The sequence below is a fragment of the Patagioenas fasciata genome, chromosome 12, assembly GCF_037038585.1.
Source record: "Patagioenas fasciata isolate bPatFas1 chromosome 12, bPatFas1.hap1, whole genome shotgun sequence".
Taxonomy (NCBI): Eukaryota; Metazoa; Chordata; class Aves; order Columbiformes; family Columbidae; genus Patagioenas; species Patagioenas fasciata.
In genome coordinates this window covers 6053935-6065093 of record NC_092531.1, presented here as the reverse complement: position 1 = coordinate 6065093, position 11159 = coordinate 6053935, and the positions used below count along the sequence as shown (strand labels likewise).

The 11159-nt window shown below is 59.3% G+C and overlaps 1 protein-coding gene across 3 annotated transcripts; it reads left to right on the top strand.

Moving 5' to 3' along the window:
- Positions 1 to 126: 126 nt before the first annotated feature.
- On the top strand, positions 127 to 9963 carry GRAMD2A (GRAM domain containing 2A). Of its 3 annotated transcripts, none has more exons than XM_065847599.2 (13): positions 127 to 220; positions 883 to 1224; positions 3341 to 3454; positions 3579 to 3636; positions 4852 to 4924; positions 5005 to 5108; positions 5749 to 5847; positions 6724 to 6795; positions 7513 to 7575; positions 8162 to 8318; positions 8491 to 8590; positions 8678 to 8785; positions 8948 to 9963. In XM_065847599.2, exons 3-13 carry the CDS (start codon positions 3351 to 3353, stop codon positions 8949 to 8951), a joined length of 942 nt encoding a protein of 313 aa, XP_065703671.1. In that variant the 5' UTR covers positions 127 to 220; positions 883 to 1224; positions 3341 to 3350; the 3' UTR covers positions 8952 to 9963. The 3 variants fall into 3 exon arrangements, with proteins under 3 accessions (XP_065703671.1, XP_065703674.1, XP_065703672.1); XM_065847602.2 differs by having other exon boundaries at positions 8678 to 8820; XM_065847600.2 differs by lacking the exon at positions 127 to 220 and adding an exon at positions 425 to 765.
- The last annotated feature ends 1196 nt before the right edge of the window (positions 9964 to 11159 follow it).

Sequence of the window (11159 nt, the reverse complement as noted above, 5' to 3'; positions counted from 1 at the left end):
GCGGGGCGCATCTAGGCTCCGTGTCTTCCCGTCAGTGGGCGGAGCGCGGAGACAGCGGTGGGCGGGGCGCTGAGGCCGGCGGCAGCGCCAGCCGCCAATGGGACCGCGCGGCGAGGGTGGAGCGTGGCGGCGGGCGGCCAATGGGCGTGCGCCGAAGCGCCGCGCGGAGGCTGTGCGCGCGGGGCATGACGGCGGCGGGCGGCGCGGGGCGGGCGCGCAGGTACGGGCGGGGGAGCGCACACGGGCCGGGGGCTCTGGGGCCGGGGTCCGGGGGCGGCCGGGAGCCGCGGGGCTGCGCCGGGAGCCGCGGAGCGCGTCCCGGTTTCCGCCGGGGAGCGCGGTGCCAGCCCTCGGTCTGCCCCCGGCCGGCCGGCGGCGGCGTCGCGCTGTGAGGGCAGCGCGGAACTAGCGAGGCCCCTCCCTCCCCCCCTTCACCTCACCGAGGGGACGGACCGGCCCGGGGGGTCCCGCGGCTGTGCGGCCCGGGAGCCGCCGGCTCTGGCTGGGGGGAGGCCGGGCGGAGGCCGGGACTGGCCGCGGGGGCTGCCCCGGCGGGGCTCGGTGCTGGGCGGCGGCTGAGCCCTCCCGGCCGGTCCGAGCCCCACCGGGGCCCGGCGCTCCCCGTAGCCCGGGGCTCCTCTTAACGCGGGGCTCGGAGAGCGGCGCCCAGTATACCCCAGTGTCCCTGGCGCTGGAGCGATCCTGGGGCCGAGGCCTTGGGGCTCGCCCGGGCCGCGACCCGCGGGGCGCGGAGCCGCGGGACAGGTGGGTGCCGAGGGGCAGCGAGGGCACCGCCCGCAGCCCCGGGGCGCTGGGCCCGGGGACACACCCGCTCCGTCCCGTCTGTCCCTTCCTCCCTGACTCCTGTCTCTCTCCTGACAGCGCCGCTCGGCACCGGCCGTTCCCCTCCAGCATCCTCGGCGGTGGCTCTGCTCCAGCAGCCGACACACGGGATTGAAATGACCTTGAACGCCGGGAACAAGGGCAGCTTGCCGGATCCCGCCCGGGCTTGCTCGGGCCGAGGCAGCCTGGTTGCAAGAGCCTCCCTCCGCCTCTGATCCTCTTTCTTTTTTTGGGGAGGCAAAATCCCCGGCTTGCTCTCTCTCGCCTGCATTGTGCGCTTCCCCCTCGCTTGCGCCAGCGGCGGGGAAGGGATCCAGCGAAAATCCAACGCCGCCAGAGGAACTTGTGCCGGACACTTCCCAGGACGGATCCCAGTGCTGCGTAAGGGGAGGGAGATGCTGACCCGTGGGGAGGGAGAAGCTCTGGGCTTCGCTTGGCGAAGCTGGGGCTTTGGAGAGCTTGTGCGGGCAGGGGGCGAGTGTCATTGGCAGTGTTTTCCCTTTTCTGGGACTTCCTGCGCCTGCTTTGTCTCAGGGGCTCTGTACTCTTGCTGTTCTTGCTCAGCTTGTGGTTTGAGTTGCTCAGGATGGTGGTTTTCCTGCAGGAGCAACCTCCTGCTAAAACATTCCACGAGGAAGCTGACAATGTGAGGTGTTAAGGGAGTGTGTTCCTCCCTGCGCCAGTTCTGGAAGCGGCTCTTGGCAGGGAGATCTCCCAACCTGATCTTATCCCGCGCTCCTGAACTCCGGATCCCCACCCCTGCCGCACCTGAGCTGTGACAGAGTGAGATCTGGAGAGGGGAGATGCGGCAGCTGCTGCAGCGTCTCTGCCAGGGCTGAGGATGCACCTCACAGCCCCCAGACCCTCCCTACAGCCACCCGGTGCCAGCACTTCGCGTGGGGACCCTCTGACCTGGCATTTGTCCCTTGCGGTGACTATATGAGGGAGAGAAAGCTGGAACAGGACCGCGCAACACTTCAAAGTGCTCTCCCGTCTCGTTTTAGGGAATTTCCGTGTTTGGTGACACCGGGGTGGTTTCTTGATGCCCCAAGTCGGGGCGGGGGGCCTCTCCCTGTCCCCTGCGCGGTGCCCCTTGGCCCCGGTTTGGGTTAAATCCGCTCGCCCGGATTAAGCAGCGCGACCGCTTGGGGATTTAAGGGATGATGTGGGGGAAGCTGGAGCGGGCTGAACTCCGGAGGGGGAGGCTTTGCAGTGGGTCAGAGCCCCTTTTCCAGCACAGGGGAAGGGGAAGGAGCGTCTGGTGCCCCCACGGCACGAGTTTTGGCTGAAGGCAGCGTGGCATCCCCTGGCAGACGGCATTTGCGGTACGGGGTATCCGAGGAATCAGTCAGGGGAAAAGCCTTTTGGTGCAGTGCCAAGGGGTGTGATTTTGGTGCTTTTTGTCAGTAGAGTCTCCCGTCCATTCCAGACACATCCTTTAACCTGAGCTTTTCCTAAAAGTACCTGAAATCTCAGTGTGTTTGTCCCATCCCCGTGGTGCTCAGGCTTTGGGCAGCTCGTTTGCTTTGCGGGGATCCAGCAGCTGGTTCCCAGCCCGATCCTAAATGTACCACACCAGTGACTTGTGTCTGGTTTCTCTGCAGCTCTGTGTACGCGCTGCATCTCCTGGGAGCATCTCGCGTGGGTCTGTCACATTGAGATGGCATTTTGCTCAGGCCCCCAAGGCTGCGGGGACACGGGAGCTTGTTTGGCTTCATCTTTGGCTTCGTTGGGGTGCATCACCCTGAGTTTGTGGGGGATTATTTAGATGGGTTTCCCTTCGGTTGAGCCATTGGAACGGGAGCAGGGGGCGTCTGGGGAAGCACAGGACAGTGCCACAGCCCTCGCTTTCTGTAGGAAATGGTTTGGGGTGACTTCTCCACACCGGGACACGCTCCAGCTCCCCGCTTGTCCTGCCCAAAATCTAACGGCGCGACCGTCCCTGCGTGCGGTTCGCAGAGGGAAAGAAGCGTCCCCTTTCCACCCACCGGGCGATAACCTTCCCTGCGCGGCGCTGCGAGCGTGTTTACTTTACCTGTCACAGCCGATAAGCGCCTCTGATAAAACTGATAGGAAATAACGGGCTTTAATGAGAGGGGAGCAATTAGAGGCAGGAGGCGGTGCCTTCAGCGCTGGCTCTGCCCTGGGAAGATGTTTTGCCGACACAGAGGAGCAAAATCTTTACCACCCCAGGGAGTTCCATGATTTTTCCCGTCTCTCAGCATCGGGAGAGGCCCCGCTTTGGAGGGTGTTATCTGAGGGAGCTGCAGCTCGGTTGTGAGTGCCAACGAGTTCCTGGCGAGAAATGCCCCCTTTTTGTTGTTTTTTTCTCCGCGTGACTTGAGAAATCGCAGAAATATTCGTGCTGTCCTTGGGCGGCAGAGATACGAGCGTCTCTGTGCAAACAGGGATTGAAGGGAGAGGGGTTTACAGCTCCGAAATGCGTCTCTTCGCTCTCCCTTCCTTTTGGGGGGCACTGACGGGCTTCTCCTCACAGTGCCAAACTGATGCATGAGAAAGCAGCTCCCCTGAAGAGCCCCGAGCCCATGCACGGCCGTGACAAGCTGGAGGCATCGCACAAGGAGAAGAGTTTGGATTCCCTTGACGGCAGGTGAGGCGCAGCGGTCAAGTCTTTGATCTTTTTCCTCCCATTCCCACCTCCCCACGTGTTTTTGGGAGTGAGTGAGACACCCGAGGCTCTTAGTTTACCTGATTATTATTAATTTTCTCTCCAGCCTCCACCTGAACGAGGCCCTGAAGGATGAAGACATCAAGAAGTGCCACCGGGAAGTGGTAAGTTTCCAGCTTCTCGAGCAGTCGGGATGGTTTGTTGTAGCCTGGCCTTGGCTGTTTGCCGTGCAGGAGCCTGATGGTGATTTTGTGTGGCCCCTGCAAATGCTTTTGGGGTTTTCTACCCAAAGCAAAGGAAAATCTTGCCTGCGAGCAGCTCCATTCCTCTCCATTTGAACCTTTTTGGTTGCTCGCGTCGTGCCCGAAGTAAAGCTCTAGGTGTGTCTGCAAACCAGAGACGCTCTGGAAGAGGGAGGAGTGGAGGAAGGAGGCGTTTTCCCTTTCCCTGCAAAAAAGGCAGAGGAGAAGAACATTTTACTGGTTATTTAGAGGCATTTGGGAGGGTTATGAGGCACAAACGGGTCTGAGCCGAGGCTGAGGGGTGTTGCTTTTGGTGGGGATACCACGTTCCTCCCTATGTCCCCCCAGAAAGCCCTGAAACGCTCCCACTGGCACCTCCATGTCCCTCCAGGGGTGTCTAAGCCCAGGTGCTGCTGAGCCTTGATCCTCTTACAAGGTGCGTGGAGTAGAGGTGACCTTGTCACCGCAGGCGGGAGGGGGCTCTGCCCACGCTGCCGCCCACAAACCAACCGTGCTGCCCCCAGGGCGCTTCCAGGATCTCCCCTTGTCCCTCGGCTTTTGGGTGGCAGCTGTCACCACCACGGGGACACCCGTGTGCTCCGGAGGTCCAGGGCGCACAAATCTGCCTTCCGGGGACTAATTGAGCGGATTTATGGCAACGTGTTGAACCGCTTCGGAGCTTTTACCTTCTAAACAGAATTGTTTGAGGGCGAAGCTCCCGTGGTGGCTGCCGGCAGCTTTGAAGAGGCACCGGGAATATAAAAATAGCTGGATGGCGCGACGCGATGGGCGCAAAGCAAGTGTTGTCACCGTGCCCCGAATAAGGGAAGAGCTCGAGGAGGAGGAGAGAAAAAACTGCTGGGCAAAATAAATTGCCTGCGGATGAGCCTGGGAGGAAACAGCCTCCTTGGATATCGGGGGCAATGTCGATTTGGGAGGATGGCGCAGCGTTTGGGTGCTGGACCATCCCACCCTGCTCTAATTCCCCGTCCCCGCCGGCCACAACCCAGCGGGACCCCCCTGCGCCGCTCCCGGGTGCGGGGAGAGGGAATTAGTTTTGCGGGAGGGTGTTTTATTTTTATTCAAGGGGGGCTTTTTATCATCAAGGTCACTGAGTAACTTTTGCTTCATTTTCAGGCCGCTAGCAAGTACAACTCGCAGTACCACAAGCTGTTCAAGGACATCCCGACGGAGGAGAGCGTGCTGAAAGGTGGGTGACCGGCGCGGGACGGGCGCGGGGGCGGCAGGACCCGGCACCCAGCCCCCCGTCCCCCTCTCTCCACTTTGCAGTTTGCTCCTGCGCCCTCCAGAGAGACATCCTCATCCAGGGGAGGCTTTACATCTCCCCCAACTGGCTCTGCTTCTACGCAAACCTTTTTGGGAAGGACATCAAGGTAATGCGGGGGCATGTTCACCCTGATTATCCCCTCCCGCACCCAGAAATGCCGTGAAAAGCCTCCGACGCGAAGGGGAGCGCGGTTGTTCCCCCCCGCGGCATCCGCCTGGGGAAGCCAAATACTGGTTTGGTTTAAAATTCCCTGATGCAAAAGCTGCAGCAGAGTTTGAAGGAAGATCAAAAGTTTCGGGATGGGGGGAGATTTAAATTCCTCTTGGCTTTTCTTCTTGATTTACAATGTGATGTTTCCCTGTTAGTCTTGTGGCTGACGAGGATCTCGGGGAGAGACTGCTTCTTAAACTGGGCTGAAGAGCTGAATTATTTATATCAGCTGCTTTAAACAAATACCTGACGGAAGTATGGGGCTGCAACCAAGTTATAAATTAAATCCTGCCTGATATTTAACCCTCCCCTGGTTTGCAGGGGGCTCTCGCAATGGGAGACTCCCTGGATGACGCTTTCCCCGCGTCCTCGTTGTTTTGATTGAGTAGAAACTGCCGCTGAGCCGAGATTAACGTGCGGAGGATGCTGCGACCTTTAATAAAAAATAAGGAGATGCTTAATCCCTGTGTCGCCCGTGGCGTAATTATAATAGTTAAATCCCTGCCCGTCCCTGTGTATTTTGTTTTGCCCTGCAGGTTGTGATCCCGGTGGTTTCCGTGCAGCTGATCAAAAAGCACAAGACGGCTCGGCTGCTGCCCAATGGCTTGGCCATCACCACCACCGCCAGCAGAAAGGTAACGCGGCGCCTCCAGCGTCGGGACCCGGCTTCGCCGCGGCAAAACCTCAGCCGGGGATGCCCTGCACCAAGCCGGTTGTGATTTAAGAGCGGGGAGTGAAGCGATTCCCATATCTGGCTGAACGTGGGGGCTGGTTGGGAAGCTTTGCTTTTGTTTCTGAATTTCGCTTTGTTTCTGGGTGAAGCAAAGCCCGAGTGAAACTCAGCTGAGCTTGACAAATCCCCGCCAGGCTCAAATAAAACCTTTAAACTCCTTAAACGCGAGCAGGGGAAGGGTTTGCGCCAGCGTCCAACCCCGGCTGCGGGAAAACGTGGTTAAGGGGCTGAATTTCCAGCTTGTAAATTGCGTTGCATGTTGTCTGATGCAGCGAGCTTCCCGGGGAGGGGTTATTCCTGCGGTGTTTTGGGAGGAGGTTATTCCTGCGGGATTTGGGAGGGTTTATTTCAGCAGGGGGTGGGACAAGGCAGGATTTGGGTGCACAAAGTGATGCGGTTCTGAGGCCGCTCTGGGCTCGGCATCGGGCATGGTGAGCACTGCCCCGTGTCCCCTTGCTGCCCCCTGTCCCCTCGTACTGATCCTTGGGGACATTTTCGGTCGCTCCCGGCCCTGTTTGCTGCTGTGTCCCTCTCAGCTGAGCACGGGAGGCTCCGTGGGGACACCAGCTGAGCAAAACTGGCCCCAAAACCAAATCTGGTGCAGGTTTTAGCAGGCTGCAAAAATAGCAGCAGGAAAACTCTGCAGGGAGATGCCGGGGGGCACGCGGCTGCCGGAGAGGGAGATTCAAGGGCAGGACGTCTCTGCCTGTCCCCTGCCTGCAGGAAAGGGACTCGGGATCTGGGGAATCTCTCCCAGCAGCTTTCCTCTCTCTTGCAGTACATCTTCGTGTCCCTCATCTCCCGCGACAGCGTCTACGACGTCCTGAGGAGAGTTTGCACCCACCTGCAGGTACCCCCGCCCCACGTCTGACGGTGTTTCCATAGCCACAGGCTCATTTTGGGCTGCGTCTTGGGGAGCAAAGCTCTTTGCTGTCTCCACGAAGGGTTTGGACCACTCCAAAACCCCTCCCAGGTGCTCTGCAGCCTCTTCCCATCATCTCTGCTCCGCAGCGAGGTGTCCTGGGACCTACCGGGGGTCTCTCCTGCATTGTGGGTGATGGCGGCAGAGCCCAGGCTTTCCCCCAGGACACATATATGAATTATTTATAATCTAGTAGTAATACTAGTTATGCTGCTCCACACATTGTGGCTTTTCCCCCAGATCTAAAGTTTTAAGGGGAGGAAAAATGGTACAAAGTAAACCAAACATTTTGAATTGAAAAGCATGAGGAGGCAAGAAATCTGTCAGCCCTTGAGCTGGAGAGGAGGGTCGCTGGGACCTCTTCTCCTGGCCTCCGGTGACTTGGTCACTCAGCCCTGTTGTTGAACTGGGCAATTTATTCTTTGAAATGTGCTAAATAATCCCATTTTTCCCTCCCAATGGTTTATCCCCAGCATCAGGAGCATGTCCTCTTGTCTGCTGGATGCTTTTCTTTGTCCCCAGAGTCACCATGCTTGGAAATTTTAAGCAGCTGCTCCTCATCAACTCCCCAGAACCTTCCAAATTCACTTTTTTGGCTGGGGGTTGGAGGCAGCACCATAACGCCTGCTTCTTTCTCCTCTCCAGGTTTCAAGCAAGAAGAGCTTGAGTCTGAAGGAGCTGACGGAGGAGCCCGACGCCGTGTCGCTGGTGAGGGGCAGGGCAGTTTTGGGAGAGGGAGGGACCCTCGCGGGGTTTAACGCTGTCCCGGCACGCCGAGGTTCGGCAGCCGCCAAAGGTCGTGTGAGGATGCGGCTGTCGCCTTCATAGCTTGTCCGCTGGGATCCTCCTACCCCAGCGGATGGGTCAGGAGGACAATTTGGACGGCCCGTGGTTGAGCATGCGCCGCTGACCCGGCTGGTTTGTCTCAGGGGTCCGTTTATAGACAGAAAAACTTGGGAGCGATGTGGAAAATGCTCCTGCCGGCTGATGGTGTTTGCAGCTGTGAACACGGATAGCGGGCTGGAAATGGGGTTGAATTATCCAAAAATCTGTAGGGTGAGCAGGTAGCTGGGAGGCTGGGCCAGATGTGGGGTATGTGGGGAGGTCCTTCCTATGGCAGGAGGAAGCTGTGTTCCCACACGGCCACCGTGGAGGGACCAGCTCCCCCCAGGATGATGTTTTGGAGATGCTGGAAGGTTGGAGTCCTAATCTGGCCCCACCACGTCCTTGGTGCCGCTGGTTTTGTGGGAGAAGCTGCTGCCGGCGGTGCGGCTCACCCGGGGCTGTTCCGCAGGAGGTGATCGTCCCCGAGGGCAAGTGGAGGAAGGTGTCACCTGCTTCGTTGTCACTGTCACTACCAGATGCCGACTACCAGTGCATCCACCGCACGTCTGTCAGCAGCCTGAGCGCCAAGGAGAGCTCCTTCACCTCCGAGGAGCCCCTGGTTTCGGGTGAGGGCCGCATCTGACGCGGGGACATGGGTTTGTGTCCTGTCCCGCACGCGGCGCTGTGTGTGAACCTCCGTAACTCTGTGTTCGTCCGTCCCCCGTGCTCGTGGCACGGGCAGGGCTGAGGCAGCGGGTTGGTTATCGCCACGCTGCTGACGCTCGCCTTGCATTTCAGAAAGTGCCATCAACACTGAGGAGGAGCTGGAGGTGGAGCAGAGCTGCGTGGCGGAGCTGAGACCCTCCGACTACCAGCTCCTGAAGATCTTCATCGTGCTGTAAGTTTGCTGAGGTGGGGGAGAAGAAGGGGTTCAACACCAGGAACGTCCGTCTGAGCACTTGTACTTGTTCCTCCCCGCTCGCAGCATCTGCCTCTTGGTCGTGTCTTCCTCCTACCTGGCATTCCGCATCTTCCGTCTGGAGCAGCAGCTCTGCTCCTTGAACCGGGACTACCTCTCCCGCGGGCACAGGAGGTGAGGGACCCTCGGGGACGCTTCAGGGTGACACCGTGAGTTGAGAACCTGAGGGATGTGGTGCAAAGAGCAACGGCTCCGCTCCGTGACACGTCCCAGGGATGTCTTGTCCTTTGTCCTGGGCTGGGCTATGGTGCCTCTCACCTCGCTCTCCACTTGCAGGTGACTGTCACCCCCAGTGCTGGCTGAGCATGGACGGACGCCACAATGGTGACACCCTCCGTACGGACCCCGGTGCTGCGTCCTCCCGCTGTGACTGTCACCTGTGGCCCGGCTTTCTCTCAGCCAGCAAAATGGGACCAAGTATCATCTCTCTTTCTCCGGGCACCCGCTCCCGGTGGGACGGCCCGGCCGGCTCACGGCCACCGGTGCCAACTGCCCGTCCCCCTGGAAACCTGTTTTCTCCCCGGGACGCTGCTGTGCCGTAGCGCTGGACGATGGCTCGGGGCTGCCGAGTGCTTGAACCTCCCCTGAGGACTTGCTGCTAAAACGGGTGCCGGTTTTTATTCCAGACTTAAGTTTTTCTTGTGAAAAGACGACCTTAGGCTTGCCGGGAACCCCGAAACAATGCGGATGAGTCGCTGCTGCTGCTCCGGGTGAAGCCCGGGCAGCGGCTTTGGGCTGAACCTGCCTGTTTGTCCCCTGGAGGAATGTCCTGAACTCTGCGGGGACAGGGCGAAAGGGGCCACCAGCCCTGCGGGTGTCACCTCTCCCATCACCCAAGGGTGGGGCTACAATCCAGGGCCCCCCCAGCTCTTCTCTGCTGGAGCACGGGGGCATCTTGGGGTGCGCGTGTGTCCCTGCAAAGCACTTTAGGGTCCCCCCGCCAAGACCAAGTGTCCTCACCAGGGACCACACCTGGGCACGGTGCTGGACCGGGGCTTTGTTAGCCCTGTCACCTTGTTAAGGCGTCTCGACAGCAGCCGGGTGAACATCCTGGATCGTGATGTGTCAGTGTCCTGGTCACTGTTAATCTCGGATTTGTCCCCAGCCTCCTCCGGGAGCGTGCTGGGGTGGCAGGTGGTACCTGTGGGATTTATTCTGATCTTTCTTTCCTGTTTTTTGGGAACTACAAGTGCTGATGGGGCCAAATCCCTGCGCCCCGGGGGCAGGAGCTCGCTGCTCCCTCTGGGCTCGGAACGGCTTTTACATGAAAATAAACCCAGGATTTTCTAGCACGCCCGTCTGCCGGCAGCGTCCTTGCGGTGGTGCCAGGCTGCCAGCCCCGAAATGGGGGTGTCCCAGACCCCTTCTCTGGCCACGTCCTCAGGAAAGTGGATGACATGGGGACAGCCCTGTCCTTGTGTGAGCTTGGGGACAAATGGAATCGCCTTGTTGTCCCTTTGGGACAGCGCTGGTGCACCTGGGTGCTCCTGTGTCACCTTGGCCATGCTGGAGGGGACACCAGGTTGGGGCTGCTGGGGACCGGTGGTGGCTTTTTGGGGAACCCAGGGCCAGGGATGCTGCAGGTGGAGGGGATGGGGAGGGTTATTTTCACTAGATGGCAGCAGAGACTGGGGGATGTGACACTCAGCTGGTGGCAGGGGACACTGGGGACAGTGGATGCCTGGAGAGGGTGCTGAGCTGCACCCCATCCTGCTGGGGTAAGCAGGGTGAGCCTTCCTCCTCCTCCCTGAGCATCCACAACCCAAATCCCGACCCCACGTGCAACAAATGCACGAAAACGAGTGAAATGCATGAAAATGGCTCGACTCGAAAGCCACAGCGGAGGGACCGAGCAGGGACCAGGGGGGTGTCAGGCTGGTTTTTTGGGGAGATGTAGCACCCTGGGGTGCCAGGGAGTGGGTCTGTGGTTCTGCCACCTTTCTGGCCAAGTTACCGAAGCTGCTTCTTCAAAGCCGGAGTCATGGAGCTGCCTTTGGTTTTGTGGGACCTGCCCTGCTTGCTCTACCACTGCGGCTGCCCAAATGGCTTTGGAGGGTTTGGGGTTGTTTTTCTTTCTGAAAAATAAGTTGATGCTTAATGTGTTCAACCTCAAAGTGGGGATTATGGCCCCAAAAATAGGGTTTGGACGTTTAGGATTGGGTTTTTTTCTGGTTTTACGTGCCCAGCCTGGTGTTTCTTGGGTGCTGCCAACACAAAGCAGGTGCATGGGGTCCCTTGTCCCCAGTGGTGACAGCCACCTCCTCCTCTTTGGTTAAAGCTGGCAGTGGGACAATGGGTGCTGTTGGCTGGCGTGGAGGAGGTTTGGAGGAGCCCCCAGTGTGATTTTGGGGGGTCCCTGCTGCCGGGAGCAGGTTGCAAGACTCCGGTTTTGTTTTCCAGCTGGTGTTTGCTCTCCTGGCGCCGCCCTGCTTGAGCTTATTTGCTTTCCTTTGTGTAAAGAAATGCCACGTACAATCCTCGGGTGCAG

Excerpts from the sequence above, each read along its gene's own strand:
- GRAMD2A (XM_065847599.2), top strand. The coding sequence starts at position 3,351 with ATGCATGAGAAAGCAGCTCCCCTGAAGAGCCCCGAGCCCATGCACGGC. Across the intron at positions 4,925-5,004 it reads GGAGGAGAGCGTGCTGAAAG|TTTGCTCCTGCGCCCTCCAG; the intron begins GTGGGTGACCGG and ends TCCACTTTGCAG. Across the intron at positions 5,848-6,723 it reads CCACCACCGCCAGCAGAAAG|TACATCTTCGTGTCCCTCAT; the intron begins GTAACGCGGCGC and ends TCTCTCTTGCAG.